The sequence below is a fragment of the Oryzias latipes genome, chromosome 3 (genome assembly GCF_002234675.1).
Source record: "Oryzias latipes chromosome 3, ASM223467v1".
Classification (NCBI taxonomy): Eukaryota; Metazoa; Chordata; class Actinopteri; order Beloniformes; family Adrianichthyidae; genus Oryzias; species Oryzias latipes.
In genome coordinates this window covers 12,437,398-12,457,673 of record NC_019861.2, presented here as the reverse complement: position 1 = coordinate 12,457,673, position 20,276 = coordinate 12,437,398, and the positions used below count along the sequence as shown (strand labels likewise).

Here is a 20,276-nt window from a genome sequence, read left to right as displayed (position 1 = left end):
CAGCTACACAACAGTTCTCAAAAAATGCGATTGTCTCTACTGTTACCTGGATTATTGACTACCTGACAGATGGAATAAAGTTAAAGGGTGAGGCTAAAGAGTTGTATGTCATCAGCAAAAAACAGCAATTGTTGGGAGTATCAAAGGAGTATCAAAGGTTGGGAGTATTGAAGGACAGAAGGTTAAGGTTTCATCCTGGTGTGGGAACAATTACTCCTCCACACAAACAAAAAATAAATGGTTGTAGATTCAAGAAGAACCAATAAGCAGATGCAAAATGCCACCTCCGTGGGAGAGAGGCAAAGATGTTGGAGACATACAAATATCATGGTGTTTACCTTGAGAACAGGGAAGATCAAAAGTAGGATTGAAAGTTTGCAAAAAGTATTGGGCAGTCTGTTCTTTAATGTTTGCTGCAGAGCTTACAAACCCATTGGGAGAGGGGGTGGATTTCTATAAGAAGTCATAGGTTGGTGCAGAAGCCTCAAAAACATCAAAGACTCTTCTGTGGCAGGGTTGACAGTCAGTATATCTGGAGCTGATTGTGCAAAGAAAAATGTCACATGACATGCACAACAACCAGCAACACTTGCACCATCGACATGATTCTTTAAAACTTGATTGGTAATTGGATCTGTTGGTGCTCATAAACTTCCGATGCTTTTAAGTGAGATAATTAAAGGCTTTTTTGATGTAAAAAAATACATTTTGCTGCTTAATACTTTGATATTGATCAGATTTTTTAATGCGGCTGTGCTGTTTTTGTTTTTATTAAAGAGAATAGACAATAGAGAGTCACCCAATCAAGAATAGTGTGAGGAAAATCCGCAACCAAAGCTATGACAAAGACAAATTTACTACTTGGATTTAAAAGTATCACAAAACCAATACATTATTATCTTTTTCTTTTTTTAATGTCCTCTATTATATTTGACAGGAATGAGGCCATCAATAAGAATACTCTCAGACCAGACGAAGACTGTTAAAGTTAAATAATGTCTAAAAAGGTTTTGTCCATCCATCCATTTTCTGTACCGCTTTGTCCCTTTCGGGGTCACGGGGCTGCCGGAGCCTATCCCGGCTACTTGGGCGTAGGCACAGGTCGCCAGTCTGTCGCAGGGTAGAACGTCCACAATCACACACCCATGCACTCTCACACTCACACTCACACCTATGGACAATTTAGAGTTGGACAGTGGGAGGAAGCCGGAGATCCCCGAGAAAACCCACGCATGCACGGGGAGAACATGCAAACTCCACACAGAAAGGTCCCCCATTGATGTATTTTTCATGTCCCCCAGCCGGGACTTGAACCAGGGGCCTTCTTGCTGTGAGGCAAGAGCGCTAACCACTGCGCCACCGTGCAGCCCTTTTTTTTTTTTAATCAACGCGAGCTTATTCCCAGGGTCATAAGCTCGCGTTGATTAAAAAGGTTTTGTAAATTCTTTAAAGACCTACCGGTACTCTGATCATCTTTTGATCTATTGTAAAAGTTTTTCCAGTGGTCTTTTATTTTTGATTATGCTGTTTTTAGGAAAAGAAAAAAAAGATAGTTTTCTGAGACACAGTTTCAACAGAACTGCAGTAGTTCGTTTGAAAATCAGCTCTGAGTTAAGGGCGGGACTGTTGGCACGAAGCAAGCCCGTCCCCACTTCCCATCATCCATCCGTTTACACACACTCCTGCGAGCAAACTGTCAGTGCAACAAAAATATCGAGCAATATTTGTGCTTTCCATAAGTGGAACTCTGAGCCAGACACTAGCTCAGACGGGGAAAAGAAAGACGCACATGGATCTAGTCGTCTACAAGTGGATGTATCTGAATGGAGCGGAGCAGGGAGCTTGCGGCCTGCCGATTGTAGCTTCTATGTCCCAACTACAAGCTTTTTCAAACGGAATTGTTTCTTTTGTAGATTCCTAACAATTTAAATAAAGATCTACTGAGAAATGCAAATTAAAGCTTAATTTTCTTTATATTTGTCCTCCATCATGATAAAAATGCCCCCCAAAAATGTTAAAACACCAAAAATGCAATTTTCATCCGAGTGGGTCTTTAAACGGTTTGGTTTTAGAACCAAAATCTTACTAAGCATCTTAAATGTTAGATTTTATACTTCAGGTACATTCAGTATTTATTGTCCGTTGCGTTGACCCTTTTTGATACCAAGTAAAATCTGTGTCTCCATGTGAACAACCAAGCAAATTCTCACAGCAAATGATCATCAACAAAAGCAGCTTTGGATGCTCTCAGCTATAAACAGTTTGAGCAAAATGGCTTCCATCTCAGAGCGTATTAAACCTCCATTATTTTCCTGTCTGGATTGATTCATCATTATCTTCACACGTAACTTGATGAGACAAACCAAACCTTAATAACAGCAAACATTATCAGCGCTGTTCCTGTGGCTGATGCCAGACATAAACAACATTGTTCTGTGTGCTGTTGTTGTAAATTGGAAGTCGTCTTTGTGTGATTTGTTACGTATCGTTGTGATTGTCACATAAAAACAAGCTCACACAGTTCATTTGAAATGGTGATCATATCAAAAAGTCTTCAATATGTTACGCCCATATTCTGATGATAACATTGCCTTTGACCGGGTGGTCAGAGAGTAACCACACTGAAAAGTTTTGGGTGGCCGTTGTGCACAATTCTGAGCGCATCGTCTGGCTCTGACCTTTAGTTGCGGATCCCTCTAGCGTTTTAGTTCTGCTTTTTGGTGCCTCTGACAGAATTTGGTTTGCCTTTGTGCTGCTCATGAATGCTGTTTGTTTGCGTGTTTTGTTTGTGCTCGTGTGTGGCTGCCTTCGTGTGTTTATGCCTGTGGTGCAGAAAAAAAAGTAGCAACACCACTAACTAGTTAATAAACTCCAGCTGGGCTTTGGAGTGCTGCTGCAGACGAGCTGTAGAGCCGAGCACATTCTCTGAAGTTTAGCTCACAAGCCTTCTCTCCAAAGCAGAACAAAATCCAAAACATGAGACTTTTAGAATATTCATCCTTTTTAAAATAGAAAGACTCTGGTTGCCTCAAGCAAGCTGGAAGAGAGTTTGATGTTTGGTATCGTGGATTTTTATTGAAGTTGGATGTAAGAAATGTACAGTAGTAGAAAATATAGAAACAGGATTAATTTTTTTTTATCAATAAAACAAATGTAACTACATTAGACTGTAAATAAAATTACAAAGTACCAGGATTTTGGGGCTATTGGGAGTTATAATCCCATTACCTTCTTCTAAATCACCCTTTCATGCATCTAGCATCCTTGCAGAATGCATCAAAATACACTTTTTAAAGAATTTTGAAGAGAAAAAATGGTCCTCTTTTGAAGTTTATGCAAAAAAAGAACATATTTGGCGGTGCATTTTGGTTCAACTTTGGTCTTTTCCTCTTCACTGGTAACATCTACCCAATGAAGGTCATTTCCCCCCATCTGCCGCTCCCCCCACCATCTGCCACACATTCATTTACAGCTCTTAGACAATATAAAGCACAACACACCAACCCAGCATGAATGTCCATAGCATGAAGGTCATAAACTGCACGTTTTTGTGTTAAATAACCGCTTCTTAATGACTTTTAACAATTGTAGGATTTGTGATATGATGTCATTTTCAAAACGTGTTGAATCCTGAAGAATGTCATTGAGTTCCAGAAACATCTAAATGTCTTGGGATGCACAGTTTGAGGAAAACATGCAATATGAGAGATTATTGTTGAATGACGCTGCAGCAATATTATTGTCCTTGAATCAGCAAACACAGAGCCCAGATATTAATAACACAAACGCGGAAATGTGTTCTCTGTTAATTGGAAACAATTCTATTTGGTGATGTGACAAAACACAGAGAAATATTTGCAAAACACTTTTCAAAATAAAACATTTTCAGTATTTTAAACAACAGCCTAATAGTTGTCCTTTCAAGGGAATTAAAGAAGCATTATGTAGGATAAATGTAGATGCACATATCATTTATACATGCAATTTGATGGGTCCTTGTCATACATCATGTGGGTGAAGGAAATTGTAATATTGCATGTTAAAAATGTGATGTGGAACTACCTCTTTTCTGTGCTTGGCTTCTGTAACAGAATCATTAGCATAGCACTGCTCATAAAGTAGTTTAAACTGACAAAGATCTGCTATTTGGAGCAGCAACAGAAAATGTTTAAAAATTGAGGATTGTCCAGAACAGTTGTAGTGTGAGCAAATGCATGCTGTCTCATACTGGGGGTGGCCTGAGTGAATGTATGCCTCCAGATCTAGGTTTTTGTCTGAATTCTGCCCTGACAAGGCTTCTCTTTTCTCACAAATTCATTTTCAGATTGTGGATGGGATCTTAATAACTTTTATTAATGGAGCCACTTTCAGATATCTAATCAGACAATCCAGTTACTTCAGATCCCTCAAAGAGGGATCTTGGCTATCTCCACAGGGTGGGATGTCCTTAAACACTGATCTTTCCAAAAAATAAGTGAGACAGAAAGCCTGGCTAATACTGGAACTTACCTAGTTATCCTAATGTAAAGATCAGGTTTGTCCATCATAATACTACATCTTTAAATTTTAAACTCTAATATTTTGTAACCAGATTTTTTTTTTTGGTAAAGTTGTGGCATGTACCATATTTCTTGAACTATAAAGGTACCTACACATCGGCGCGGAAGAAATTTCTTTAACAACATAAAGGACCAAGAACATACATTTTATCTTGAAAGGAAAACCATAATAATGGAGTAGATAACAATAACAGACTGAACATCTGCAGGCATTGATGCTTATTTAGCTTCATGAAACATTGGGGGAATTTAGTATTTTAGCACCACATATGAAAACCATAGAATGAAGAACATGCTAACAAGGTTTCAGAACGCTTTATATCACATTAAATGACTAAATCCATTTGATACTTCATCCTCTGTGTCACGTGGAATAATTCGGCGTAAGAGTGAGCGCTGCTTCTTCTCCTGTCTTGCTTTCAGTAGCAAGTACTGATACACACGCCTACAGTGCCCTCTAGCGGTTGTTGCTGTTTTTTTTTTAAATCACATATAAGTCGCACCTTTAGCCATGACTTGTACTGTGAAAAATACTGTAGTTCAAAAATGTTCATACAAATTTAAAAACACGCTCATACTAGGGATGATTAAAAATATACTTTGATCTCATCTTCCCTTTATCAAAAACTTTTTACCTGACTTCCCGTTGGTCTAAGTCAAGATGAGATAAATCAAACTTTATTTATAAAGCACTTTTCATACAACAGTAACGCGAAAGGCTTTTCAGGCTTAACACAATTATAAATGCAATTTGCTCTCAACCCTTTCACCTAACTGATGAAACATAAAAGGACACATGAATAAAACTCAAAGTATAAATATAAATTAAAGCAATATTAATAAATGTTACATTTTTTCCTGTTTCTGTCAATAAATGTGTTTTTACTTAGAGACTCTTATTATAGATACACTATAGTGGACCATCTGATCTGAGCTCTGCTGGTTTGACTGTCAGGTTAAATATTGATCTGCCACCGAGCTTCTGCCCCACTGAGTTATGTGGGCTACCCGTCAACAGCAGCAGGGATGGGGGCTTATGGAAAACTGATCACAAAGCCATCTGTGATTGATCCTGAAGTTTGTCTACTTTAAAACTCCTCACAGTTTGTATTTCTCAAAGACAAATGGACCACACCAAAGTGCCACTTTAGCGTAACCATCAGCCCAAAGTAAACGCTGGTGTTGAAAATGGCTTTGCTGGTCATGTAAAAAATAAGATACCACCCCGGAGACTTTTTGAAGCCAGCTGTTGCTTCACAGCTTTTCATCAGGGTATTTCATTATTCAAGTGGTTCTTTATGTAAACGGGGAATCCAGCTTGCTCGATTACTGATCTTTAGAACAGCTGTCAGGCAGATTTTGTTGCTTTTGGAACGGCTTGTGTTAACAGTTTCTCCTTGTTTCCGGTGTTTATTTTGAGTAAAGTTAAACAAATTCTGATGGTGGATCATGTTTACAAGCTAAATCTGACTTTCTCATCTATTTAAAAAAAAAAAAAACAGAGAATCAGAAAGAAACAGTCAAACTCCTTAAAGGGAAGTGTAAAACTTGACAACAGCTTAGCTTTGTTAATGCAACACACATGTGACAAATCCTGCTTAAACACTTACGAGCATGAATGCAGGATCCTATAATTTTAGATAAACAAAAAAATCCCCCAAATTCCCAGCTATAACTTGAATCCTAAAGAAGCCACTTTGGGGTGAGATTTTTAGTGCAATCAAAGCTCCCATCAGTCCCTTTCATGTCCTCCCCAATCAAACACCAGCAACAAATCTACCAATTCCACTACCATAGCGAGAGGGATTTTTAGAGGGAAAGTGGGAGGGCGGAAGAGCACTGTCTATTTATAGCCTGTGTGCCCATAGAGAAGGAGGACTGTTGTTTGAAAGCACACTCGCTCTTGGTTTTGTTCTGCAGTAAACAGTTTTAAGCTTGAGGACGTATAGGAGCAGAGACATACAATCATTACGATTCCTGTAGAGACAGGACACAAGGACGTCACTGGAACAATGAAGGGAATTCAGATTTGCTGATTATTAAACAGCAAACCAAAGGTTCTGTAACCGTGCACAGGAAAATTTCTCTTTTCCAACATCCTTTTTACAAAAAGTTCCTTTAAATAGACAAAAGTTTAAGTAGTGTACCTGTTGAAAACATGTAGCCCATTGACTGTATATTAGAAGTGGAGTGAGTGTCCCCACCCTCCTCAGTTTCCAAATAATACAGTGATGAAAGTCTTCCGGGAATTCCCGGAAATCCGGGTTTTTGAGCAAACCGAACGTACTTTCCGGGAAATAAAGACCTGATCTCTACGGACAAATCGCATTCCGGATTAAAAAATGGTCTGAAATCAGCTACTTTTAGCTTTATTTTCTATATTTCTCCGCAGATCGCTTCCTCTATGGTCGTGGCCATCTCTCGTCTTCCCGGCCTAATTGACCAATGACGGGACGTTTTAGTTGCTTTCGGATGCGTCGATGGGTCTGATTGGCTCTGTCTGCACCACGTGGTCAGCGTGACTTGCTTCCCTAGAGACCAAAACTGGCGGACCCACGCTAAACTTTCACAAACACATCTGAAGAGTTTGCGATCAAATTTGTGTTAAAATAATGGCAGGCATCGTCAATATTGAGCGTGGTCACGACCTTAGTTGTGAGAAGACGATAAAAAACAAATTGAAGTGGTCTTGGCTGGAAAAAATAGATTTTTAAGGTAGTGTAGGTCAAATACTTTTTTGTGTAAAATAATCTCAAAACCACTGTTACGCCCCCTTGTGTGTCTAGGGGTGCTAGGGGGGCATAACATAAAAAAAGTAAAGGTTTGGCTACCAAGTTAACTGCAACACAAAACACCAAACGAATGTCTCCATAAAATAACCAAATTTATTTACAAATAAACATCCTACAAGAACTAAAAGTGAAGCTAAAAGGCTTCAGGGTGAACCCAGGCCAAAACAACAAACAAAACCCCAACTAACTAAAATATGTAATCTTACCTGTAAATGAAAGGAAAGGGAAATCAAAGACAGAACGCTAACCTCCCTAACCTAACAAAACCAGGAGAAAACATGTACTAAACAAAATGGCGGTTCACCCCTACAGCTTCACTTAAACAAAATCATAAACCAAAGGACTAAACAGAGTGGGCACAGACAAAACTACAAAGAACTACGAAGTGCAACACAAACTAAAACAAGTGGTGAAATCAAAATCAAAATCAAAACCAAAATGGAGAAGAGTGCCAAGCTGCAGTGGAGACTATTGCAGCAAGGCTCCCTTCCCCCAGTGTGGAAGTCCATAGGGTGATTTAAGGCTGCCTCCTCCAGCTTTGGTCCAAATTGAGGCCACACCTTCATGCACCACACCTGTAAATAATCACAGACATACAAACAAAGATCCACAAAACACTGAAGTCCCACTCTAATAAAGAAATAATACACAAAACACAGAACAAACAGAACAAACCAAAACCAAATACGGCCACAGCCGTAACACCCCCCTACCCAAGATAAAACTTCTTTTCAAAAGAAGATTTTACCCCAAGTGGAGCACACACAAAGAAAGTGGTGGCTCTCACAGCACACCACACAAACTCAAGATAGCCTTTAGACAAAGCACACAAACACAGGACACCACACAAAGCTAACCACCGGCCACACAAAAACGCATCACAGAAACTTGGGTCGCGTACCACTCTGGGCACGCGACCGTCAAACTCCGGGTGCGTGCCCCTCTGAACACGCACCCGTCAAACTCGGGGTGCGTGCCCCTCTGAACACGCACCCGTCAAACCCGGGGTGCGCGCCCCGCAGAACACGCACCCGTCAAACTCGGGGTGCGCGCCCCGCAGAACACGCACCCGTCAACTCGGGGTGCGCGCCCCGCAAGACACGCACCCGTCAACTCGGGGTGCGCGCCCCGCAAGACACGTCAGGTTAGCGTTCTGTCTTTGATTTCCCTTTCCTTTCATTTACAGGTAAGATTACATATTTTAGTTAGTTGGGGTTTTGTTTGTTGTTTTGGCCTGGGTTCACCCTGAAGCCTTTTAGCTTCACTTTTAGTTCTTGTAGGATGTTTATTTGTAAATAAATTTGGTTATTTTATGGAGACATTTGTTTGGTGTTTTGTGTTGCAGTCAACTTTTTTAGCCAAAACATTACTTTTTTATGTTATGCCCCCCCTAGCACCCCTAGACACACAAGGGGGCGTAACATAATTGAAATAATTTCAATTTTAGTTTTGAGTTTCAGTTTTTATTTTGAATCTTTATCTAATTTATTTTATATTTCCTAATTACCATGATTTAGTTCAGTATAGTTGACATTAATTATAAGTATTTGATGGTTTGGACCCGGACTCCCTTAAAAATAATGTTTACAATGTTTAGCTTAGTTTGTATGTTTGTTTTGATATTTCCCAGATTACTTAGTATTGGTGTTAAAGAATTGATGTATTATGTTATAGAATTAAAGTTTAAAGCAGATCCCATATTTTGATGTAATTATAGTTTGAGAAAACAGTGCAAGTGGATGTTGTACATCAGTCATTTCTAAAGCAGAAATAATGTATAAATAACTGAGGTATTTTCATAGAATATCATAGTTACTGGTGTTCTTTTTGCCATTTGGGGCTTTGATGTTACTATATTTTAGCAATTGTATGTTTTGCAGCTTTAAGGAAAAGCATAGATTGTAGGATTGTGTTACTTTGAGCAATTTTCCAAATTCTTTTTTGGGACCAGCAAGTCCTTAATGGAGAGTCAAACTAGGGGTTTGAATGACAAATCATGATGCTCCAATTAGTCTTAGTTTCTTGATAAAGAAGTGAATAACTAGCTGCCAGAATGCAGCAGAATGCATCTAAGACCACGTATTTTTCCAAAATTTCGCACTGTGCCCGCCATATCGCTCAAAGAAAAGTTCAGGGATTTTTTCCTTACCTGACTTTCATCACTGATAATAGAAAGTAGCTTCTGGTTCCAAGAAGCCAAAATCCTTTAGACTACTATATAAAAAAATAGAAGACAGCTATAACTCAGTCATTATCGTTGTTAGAGTAACATATATATTTCATTATATTTTTTCTTTATGGTAAGTTATATAAACTGACCAATCAAATGCCTCAGTAAAAGCATGTGTTCCCCTTTTAAGTAGTAGGGGTGTGGACTTCTAACAAGCTCACTCCTGTTTGGTGAGAGTGGTTGCCGTAGAAATGGCGACTCAGACCAACTTGGACCAACCTCTGCTTTCTGGCTATTTCTGGCTCCAACATGGCAGCGTCAGTATTGCAGAAAAATGATGTCTAAATGGACTTCATTTGGTTGGAGCAGCAAGTAAGCCATTTCCTATGAGTGACATCACACTCATTCGGTCCATTTCTCATATGGGGTCAATGGTACAACCCAAATAAACAGCTGATGCTGAAGAGAGTCTGGTGGAGGGAAAAAGCTTTTTGTTTTACTGAATGAAAGAAAAATATCCAAAAGTCATTTGAGTCCAAATAATTACATTCCATTTTTTTTGTTAGTTGTGAATAATGTTACATTTTGTCATTTTTAAATCTACAGGCTTGTTCATCCAAAAGGGTATTTTGAAGTGGGTTCAAAGGTTAGTTTTTTCCTACATTTCTACTTAAAAAGCTTTTAATTATGAGCCATTCACGTCAAGCCTGTTCTTCAGTGGCTCTGGTTCTAATTAGAGGAAATTGTTGTTTTAATTTTGAATTTAGCAGATCAAAGGGATCTTTAGACAGATGAAGTAATCATGATGGTGACATTTTTGGGGTTTTAGTTCTAAAATTAAAAATGTCAACATATTTGTCAAAATGTGGAACCATTTTTTTTATTTATTATAATCTAAAATGTTGTTTTTTTATATACATGTTTTGATAAAGATTGCAGTTTATTTTTTGGGGTTTTCTTCTTTTTCTTTTTTTTTTTTTTACTTTATACAAAAACCCATTCAAGGTTGCACTTCCATTAAAATAGGTAATGTTTCGCATTTACCATAAAGTCCTAAAAGCCTGTTATCCACTAACACCATAAACCAGGGGTCACCAACCCTGTGCCCGCGGGCGCCAGTGCGCCCGCGAGCACCCCTTGTGGCGCCCGCAGGGAATGCACCCCAATTTTTTTTTTTTTTTTAATTGAAGCAAATATTCAACAAACAACCACGGCATGTCTATCAATGACAACAATATCAATTCTGAGATAAAGGTAGACAAAAAAACAAAAACAAATATAACTTAAAAAATAATAAAGTAAGGGTCTATTATAAAAGTTTAAATAGATCAAATAAATTACACAATATCTGGGCGTTCTTGTGATTCATGTAATGTAAAGATTTAGAGATTAGGTTGAGACATCCATTAATGTGAGGTTTTACCTTTAAGAATTTACAAGTATGAATAAAATGCTTTGAAATTACAATCAGTACATTAATCAGAAAGTCCAGATTTTTGTCAATTAATTGTAATCAAATTTTAATTATATTCCAATTTAAAGGGTTAATGATGATATCTTTGGCTTTAAGCCAATTATGAAAAGAAGACCAAAACTTTTTTACATGCAAACATTCGAAGAAAAGACAACCATTTCACCGTTTCTAGATCATTTCCACAAAAGACACAAAGATCACTGTCCCAGTTAAAGCGAGAATGTAAAAAAATGATTGGAAGGCTAAATATAATTTAACGGGAATGCTCCAAAAATAGCACTGCTCATATAGCAAATCAATATATTGTGGTGATCTGGGGGTTAGCCCCGCCTTCAGCTTGACTCATGGGAAGTGGGGAATCTTGGTGTGTTAAATTGCTCACCATAAGTGAGGGAGCTGTGAGCAGAATTGAGGTTAATTCTGTTTGGCTGGTGGTGGGGGTGTTCAAAATAAACAGACAGATATGATTGTCTGCTAACTTATGTGAGTGTCATTTTTGACAAACGGGGGTTGTGCTTTGCATGAGGCACAGGTAGCTGATTCAGACATGTCCAGTGGAGCTGCTTCTAAGTAAGAAGATAGTGAATCAAGACTTGAGCGCAATGGTACCGGCCTGGATATTAGAGGGTAGTGATTCAGTGCTTGCTATTGGTAATTGATGCACTTTAGTTCTGCTATTGTGAAATATATGGCAGAGTATGGAACGGCCAGAAACTTACGAATCAGCGTTCCCGCCTTTGAGAAAAAGGCGCGTGTGTGTGAGGAGGAGAAGGGGAGGGGTAGTGGGCGCAGCTTGCGAGGTGAAACGTCGCATGGAGACCATTGCGCTACACCTGGATCATGGGGTAGCTTATGACTCAGCTCATTTTAATAATGTCATTCTTTACTAATTATTGCGGACATTTTCAATACTTGTCTGTATTTTCCATATAAATTTGTTTTTACGGTTGTTTAGTTGGTGATAGTTACTTATAAATAAAGACAGCAGGTAATGCAGGCTGGAAAACAGCTGCATTTTTTCAGACCATGAATAAACAATAAATAATTTGTTTATGAAAGTATTGAGGATTTTGGAGGATTTTTAATGTTGGTGTTGCACAAAATTAGAAAAATGCTAAATATTTTTGGAGTAATCCCAGTGATGAGCTCTATGATTTAGTTTTTAATGTTTTATGAGACCTAAACATGATTTTCACAATAACAGGTTTTTTAAATAATCAAATCCCTCTGATACATTTCACAAAGACACACACAGGACCAAAAACACACACACAGGACCAGAGGCACACACAGATCATCACACACCAAGCAGAAATGAACTTATTGCTAAAAAATGATGTCAGGAGTTGAGCTCTAAGAAAATGACAAAAGAGCAAAGAAAACGGAATAATTTGATTTATTATTTCTAATTATTATTATATCCTGGCTTTGTTTGTTCATATTTGCATAATTTGACAGAATATATTTATTATTCTGGATTAATATTCCTGTCTGTTTTTATTCACATTTATGTTTAAAAAGTTAAAATTAAGTTAACGTTTTTAAAGGTTTAAAAGTTTAGCTTTAGTGTGTTCAATAAATATTTATCTTGTGTGGCTGCAACTTAAAGACTGTTTTGGATTTAGGCCCCCTCTGCAACTGACTTTGACCCCCCTGTAATACGAGTCTAAAAAATTCATGCATGTTTTTGTGTGTAAAATGAGCAAATAAAAATAGGGCACACAAAAGGAAGTCCTCAAATTGTGTTTTGTTTTTGTTTTTTTGGGGGGGGGGCGCTAGGAGGTTTTTAGTGGCGCCCTTCATACCACTTACTGCGAATAAAATAGCCCTCGGTCTCAAAAAGGTTGGTGACCCCTGCCATAAACCAAACCTTTAACATTTAATCTGCGTCCACAGCGGCTCATAAAGCTCTCTTTTTCTCTCAGTTTGTGGTAATTCCAAATAAAGGTCTGTAAGCAGCAATATTCTCCAAAAGAAAACAAGCCGTGATGCATCTTGCTGCACATCACTATCCTCGGCTCTGAATAAAAACAAGTCCGCTCCTGTTTTGACTAGATAGTCCCTTTACGGCCTCTAACTGTAACGGTTCTGCCGTTATCAACACCTCTCAGGTTACAGCAGAAAACAAAGACAGTTTGGAAGTCATTTCAACCCTTAGGTTCTCTAAAGGTGTTTCTGCAAGTTGTTACTCTGCAGCAAACCAAACATCTAAAAAGTCAAAGCGACAGAGAAACCAAAGACATTCTTATGCACACAATGTTTGGATAAAATACCACCAAAAATTGCCCTAAGCAGTTTGGAATTTATTTAAACTTCCAGCAAGTGTACGGATGTACAAATTAAAACTAAACAGACCAACAAAAGAAAAAGAAGAGCTGGAAGTTATCACTTTCACCTATAAAGTAACTTTCAGCACAGTTACAAATGATTATTTTTACACCTCACGTTCCTTATGAGTAGGGCTGCACGATATGAGGAAAACTCGCGATATGCGATATTGGTTATTAATATTGCGATAACGATATAAATTGCGGTATATAAACAAATAGCAAAAAAAACAAAAACATCATTTCCATGTCAATGCAACAGTATAAAAATTATACTCCAAATGACCCTTGTCGACGTAGGAGGCAAACATCAAACATAAAAGGGCTCATTCGATTGATCAACAGCGTAAACGGGTCCTTCTGATTGGTTAAATGCATAAAGGGATTTATTTCATTTGTTCAATATTTCAAGCTGCCATGAGTTTGTTTTAGCACATTTAAGGTAATCATTTATTGCAATTTTTGCCGTCTTTTGTGGTATGCATATTGCACAGCTTGATTTCGCGATAACGATAAATTTGCGGTATATTGTGCAGGCCTACTTATGAGTGACTTTTTTACATCCCTAAACACAATTCCTTATTTTCATAGTATTACATATTTTCAGTTTATTCACAGCTTCCCTTAGTTTCAAACCTAATTACCAGTTTTTACTTTTTTCTCATCCATTGTTTTCAAAAGAATACGTTTGAAATCTTTCCTGTTGCATTTTTACTGACAGAACCCGAAGAATGAGGCAGAGTTTTGGTCCAAACGTAGTTTGATGTAAGCGGGCCACCTGCTTGACTTTGTGAACCGTCTGTGTCTTTAAAGCAGGCCGCTTATTTAAAGCACCTGTGAGGTGGGCCTATAAATAGAGCGCATCTTGTGTGGTCTACTTCTGACTCCCCTGGACTCCACGGAGTTCTTTCTTGGAGGAAGACACGTTTAGTTAATAATGTTTATGTTTGCCGGTGAGATTCCCTCGTGTTCACTCATATATTTATATAAATATATACATTACTGCTGTTTACTGTATTCCTTCCCTCTTTGATTTTCAGGATATGTCAGTGCAGGTAGAAGCTGGAATAGTCCGGCTTTGATATGTAAAGCTCTTCGTTGTTTAACAGTTCTCTTTGTTTTCTCTTCGCAGCGTCAGACAACAGTCAGCGGTTTCAAGAGACGTGTTTTGCCTTTGCGTTAACGCCACAACAAGTTCAGCAAATTAGCAGTTCCATGTAAGAGCGTTTCCATGCCAGTGGCCTGTTGCTGTCTTGCTAAGGATGACGTTTTTACACACACACATTTGTCTCTCCCCTCTAAGGGACATCTCGGGGACCAAATGCGATTTCTCAGTCCAAGTTCAGTTGAGGTTTTGTCTGTCAGAGACCAGCTGTCCTCAGGAGGACCATTTCCCCCCCAATCTGTGTGTGAAAGTCAACGGGAAACCGTGCACACTGCCTGTAAGGAGCCCAGATCCATGATATAAGTGTGGAAAACTCAATCATCTGTTTGGTTTAACATTTACACCTGAATTCTAGGGCTATCTTCCTCCAACCAAAAACGGCGTCGAGCCCAAGCGGCCTAGCCGGCCCATCAACATTACCTCGCTAGTCAGATTGTCCACCACAGTCCCCAATACCATTGTGGTGTCCTGGACGTCTGAGATCGGAAGGGTAAGGAGGCTCCAGCTAGCATTTAAGAGTGTTTTGATTGTTGCTGCTTTGTGCTAAAAATGTCTGTCCACAGAATTACTCCATGGCCGTTTATCTGGTGAAGCAGCAGTCGTCCACAGTCCTGCTGCAGAGACTACGAGCAAAAGGCATCCGAAACCCAGACCACTCCAGAGCTCTCAGTGAGATTTTTTTAAACCCGTTGTTGATGATGTCAGGGCCGAGGTTTCTATCTCAGTTCCAGAAAGACTCGCATCAAACTTTCAACGTTTTTCTCAAATCTTCATCTAATCAATTCCCAGTTTGGGGAGATAATTGTCATTAATACTTATATGTACCCATTTTAATTTAGGGTTGAGTCAAATAATTGTTTATGTGTCACCACATTTTTTCTGCATCTTTCAGACGTCAGTGGAAAATGTGAAAACAACACGTTTTCATATTCTTCTAGTTTATGAAATGTTTCAGCGTTTTGGGATCTTTTTTGTTTTGTTCCACATTGTTAGGTTGCAGCTTATATTTACATAAATGTTTATGGATTTTGAATGAACTACAGTGTTCCTTCGCTAAATCACAGCTCATCTTTCTCTGTCTCACTGTTTTATTCGGTGTCCTGATTGGCTGTTGTCAATCAACCTCCTCCTGCCGTGTCTCCTGTACAGAATGCCTTCAGTTTGACACATTAACATAAATCTTTGACCGTGATCAGTTCTTTGTTTTGATTCCACAATACTGGACCTTTTTTTTCAATGAAGGTTTGAACTTTTAGAGTTAAAACGAGAGAAAAGCGTCAAAATGTTTATCTGAGAGGTTTAACAGGCTCAAAGCTTAGAGGATTTCCCCAATCACAAGTTATTTTTAGAACATAACCGCTGCGATTAATGAGGGGACACTGGATTTATGTATTTAATGCTTTCATGCTAAGTTTAATTGACAGTTGAATTCCATATGAGATTTTAAATTCTTCAAAAATAAAATGTCAGATGTCTGCAAAATTAACAAAACTCGGTCTAAAAGACAGAAACTACTGAATGATCAAAGAGGACTGAAAGATTGTGGTTTTAAAAACTTGAGTGGTCTTTTTTAATAAAAAATGCTTTTAAAAACCTTATGAGTTTAAAATATTTGCTTACAATTTTCACCTGAATTTAGAGATTTTTTCATGTTAAAATAATTGTAATGATTAAAAATGGTATTTTAATCGTATTATTAGTGAGCAGAGATCCTGTCCTCAATGAATGTAGAAAATGTCAACTGCAGAAATTTCATTGCAAAAGCATGTTTCTTAATAATGGGATGCCTTAGTTAGATATCAGATTCTCCATGATCATTAGGTCACTTTATAGAACAAATGTGGCTTTGAAATAATTTTAAATCAACTGTTTACTCTAATATATTTTTTAAAAGAGTCTATTTTTAAAGGAATAACAGGAAATGTGTGACACAAAGTTTGAAAAAAGCTTTGTTTGCTCTTGACACTTCTTTATTTTTAAAGATTATTAATAAAGACTTGAGTTTGTGTGATGGATAGATTTAGACTGCATGTAAAGCTAAATTTGAAGAACTAAGATGTTTGTCGACTGGACAGAGGTGTGTGTGTGTGTGTGTGTTTGCTGCCGTGTCACTCAAGCGCATGTATGTTTGGCCTCTGCAGTCAAAGAGAAGCTGACTGCAGACCCTGACAGCGAAATCGCCACCACCAGCCTGCGAGTCTCGCTGCTCTGCCCGGTAATTATCCTCCCGGCTCCTTGAGTCATGTCAAAGCCTGTTTTTTTTTTTTTGTTTTGTTTTTGTTTGTTTTTCTGACTCAAGATGCCTTCATCTGTGTGGCTCCTGCCTATCTTTAAATCTGCTCCCCCTCGTCAGGTGTCTTTTCATGTGGCTTTTATTTTGTTTATGTCTCTCACATGTTTTAATCCCCCTCCCTCGGATGTGGTTTGTGTCAATGCCCTGACCCCATTGTGTGTTCCTGCTGCCTGCAGCTGGGGAAGATGAGGCTGATGATCCCGTGCAGAGCGCTGACTTGCTCCCACCTGCAGTGCTTTGACGCCACACTCTACATCCAGATGAATGAGAAGAAGCCCACCTGGGTGTGTCCAGTCTGTGACAAGAAGGCGCCCTATGAGCACCTCATCATCGATGGGTAACTCCCTCTGCTTTGAATGCGACTCTTTTTCTAAGAGGGAGAAAATAAACTTCTTCTTACTTTATTTCTAATTACAAATTCCTACCTTTTTATTGCATTTTTTTGTGGAAATCCTCTAATGCAGTTGAATTGCATATAATACAAAAACTCAATTCTGTGACTCTTCTCTTCATTTAGATTAGAAATGTGAGTTTCAGTTGTGCGCTGTTTTTCTGGATGTTTTTGCAGCTGTCTTTGTGTTTGTTTGCTGGCAGGCTGTTTGTGGAAATCCTCAACAGCTGCATGGACTGTGATGAGATCCAGTTTAAGGAAGATGGCAGCTGGGCCCCCATGAGGTCAAAGAAGGAAGTGCAGGAGGTGTCCTCTGCTTCTTGTAACAACGGACTGGATGGTGAGTGTGAAGACTTTAAGTAGGTGTGCGAAGAGCAGAGACACACACTTGTTGTGTTTTCTGTTTGCAGCTAAAGTATAGAGAAGAAATGTTGTCTTATTGTACTGCCAGAGAGAATCCTCCAAAGCATCTTAGCTTTTTCTAGTGTTTTGTTTTCTTTAAAGACCCACTCCAATCATCTTTTGATCCAAAATCAAGAAACCTGTGTCATTTTCTGGGACAACGTTTCTGCAGTTTCCCTCACATGTCTCTCACACATGTGAGAGAGCGCCAGGAGTTCATCAGAAGTTCTCCTTTGGCGTGGAGTAAGGCTGCGCTCGTTTCCCATGATGCCTTTGTTTACGCGCTCTCCCACTAGCTTACAGCCCCTCACAACCCTAAGCTAACATTACCAAAATGGCGTTCAATATTGGAGCTATCCAGCCGTACGGTTTAGAGCCGGATGCCAGCTGCATGCGGCTGCATCAGGATAGAGTGGAGCAGGGAGCTCGCCTTTAACTGCATCTTTACTCCTGACTGAACACAATTCAAATGAAGAAATAGTCAAAAACACAATTTTACTCCTAATTTCCTTTTTATATATCCTCTATCATTAAAAAATGCCACAAGAACATATTAAAAGACCAAAAAAAACCATTTTTTATGAACATGCTGAAATTGATCACACGGAATGAGTCGTGAGTTCCTCCACAGGCTCCTGCCGGACGTCTGAAGGCTCCGATCAGCTGAGCTCCTCCTCTTCCAGCCACAGCAGCAACAGCAACGCCAAGAAAGTGGAAGTGATCGACTTGACACTGGACAGCTCTTCAGACGAGGAAGAAGCGGACACTCCACCTCCTCCACCTCCTCCACCTCCTCCATCACTTCCATCGCTTCCTCCTCCTGTCAAGAGAACATGTTCCTCTTTGTCCCCGCCCTCACCGCCTGTCATCAACAAAGGGTGAGACCCCCCCCCAGGACTGTGATGTCACTTCAGCAAGTGAAGTTTGGCTTCACCAGATGTCAAAGTGAGGCTCAGTTCTGGTGCTCCGGCAGATGCAAGGTTGTAAAGGATTCATGAGTTTAGCTGACTGAGAATCATCTGCATGGAGCGAGATGTGCGACTTTCCAGAGGACGAGGATTAATGTGGCCTTCCCCCTTACGAGTCTGATCACAAGATTAAAGTTTATCCAGTAATATTTCCAGGAGGATTTAAAGAGGAAAAATAGATTTAAATAACCAGGGAGGATGAAAGATGAGTTAACTTTTAGATAACAAACAATCATTTCTGGAGATTTGAACGTGTTTCCCCTGAAAGCCGAGCAGCTGCTGATTCTGGCAAATGAAAATTCATTAAGGCCAAAAGCATCTGCTGCTTCATTTGAGTTTAATGAATCCTGTTACCGTTCAGAGGTTTGTGTTAGGAGGTAATTCCAGGAGACAAAGTGCTCTGCGGTTCGGTGGCTGATGTGACATGAAGCAAACGCTTCATTATGAATTAAGTGAGCCCTCTTACCTCTTTTGTCTTCCTCTTGTGTGTTGTCGTCAGTGTGCTGAACCTGCACCACCAGGCTTCCCCCGTGAGCCGCGCCCCCAGCATTCCAGCCATGGACACCAGCTACATCCCACCTGTCCCCCCCCTCATCCAGGACTACAGACCCTACTATCACACCCCCAACGACCTGTCAGGTACAGACACTAGATCACAGTCTACAATATTCCCAACTGATTAAACAGATGAAGTCACTTCACCTTCATCCTATTCTAAGCTTTTATTAGCAGCCATCAGTTTTTGTTTTTATACATTTGATATGTCTGTCCTTTTTGTTTTGTTTTTTCTAAAAGGCGGCATTTTTAATGAGATTTCTTAAAAGTTCTACTCCGATCATCTTTTGATGTATTGTTAAAGCGTTCCCAGTGGCCTTCTGATGAGGATTAGGCTGTTTTTAGCCAACATAAAAAAGTCTGTCATTTACTAGGACATAGTTTCTGCAGAGCAGCAGGAGTTCACTAGAAATTTGCTTATGAGTGGTCGGCTGGACCGTTGGAGCAGCAATCCTGTCCACCTTTCCCTCGCCGTTGCTGAGAGCTCTCTGTTTACATTACCGGTGCTGTAGCCAGATGCCAGCTCAGACGAGGAAAACAAAGACCTACATGGATGTATTTGTCTACAGGGGGTTCTCAGAATGGAGCGAAGCTGGGAGCTTGTGGCCCGCCCAACGGATTAGGATCTTTTTCAAACTGCATTCATTTCATCTGCTGATGATTCACAAAGCTTAGAGTAAAGAAATACTCAGAAATGCAATTTTGAGCTTCATTTTTTTAAATGTGTCCTCTGACAGGAGAAAAATGCCACAAGAACACGGTAAAAACAACCAAAACACAGTTTTTATCGGTGTTGGTCTTTAAAACAATTTCTCTGTTATCATGATTATTCTCAGTTTTCTTTAGCACTAACTGTATTTTTGTCTCGTTTTCAGATCTGAACTTCTTTTCTTTTCTTCAAGTAGACAATCATCAGGTAAGCTCACTATTCCAAACCCTTTGCATGAATATTCTGATGAAATTAGGCCGTAAAAATGCTGAAAGCTTAGGAAGCAGCTGCAAAGGTCATCAAATTACAAAACAATGTCTCCCTTAGCATTTCTGATAGACAATTGCATTTTCAGAAGAAGCTATAAAGTAAGCAAAGAAAATGAGCTTGGTGTTTTTGTAGGATTTCACAGCAGCAGCGCTGGTTCTGTCCCTCATGAGCTACAGCTTTTTGGGAGAGGGGAGGGCATAA

General features: G+C 39.3%; 1 protein-coding gene across 1 annotated transcript in view; it reads left to right on the top strand.

Annotated features, from left to right (window-relative positions):
• The window catches only part of LOC101169428 (E3 SUMO-protein ligase PIAS1), an 80,270-nt gene that overhangs the window by 46,995 nt on the left and 12,999 nt on the right, over positions 1-20,276 (top strand). The window contains exons 3-12 of the mRNA XM_023953063.1: positions 14,455-14,539; positions 14,626-14,764; positions 14,843-14,977; positions 15,051-15,156; positions 16,629-16,702; positions 16,957-17,117; positions 17,375-17,511; positions 18,205-18,451; positions 19,041-19,180; positions 19,972-20,012. Coding sequence (XP_023808831.1) covers positions 14,455-14,539; positions 14,626-14,764; positions 14,843-14,977; positions 15,051-15,156; positions 16,629-16,702; positions 16,957-17,117; positions 17,375-17,511; positions 18,205-18,451; positions 19,041-19,180; positions 19,972-20,012 — 1,265 coding nt within the window. The remainder of the gene's footprint in view (positions 1-14,454; positions 14,540-14,625; positions 14,765-14,842; positions 14,978-15,050; positions 15,157-16,628; positions 16,703-16,956; positions 17,118-17,374; positions 17,512-18,204; positions 18,452-19,040; positions 19,181-19,971; positions 20,013-20,276) is intronic.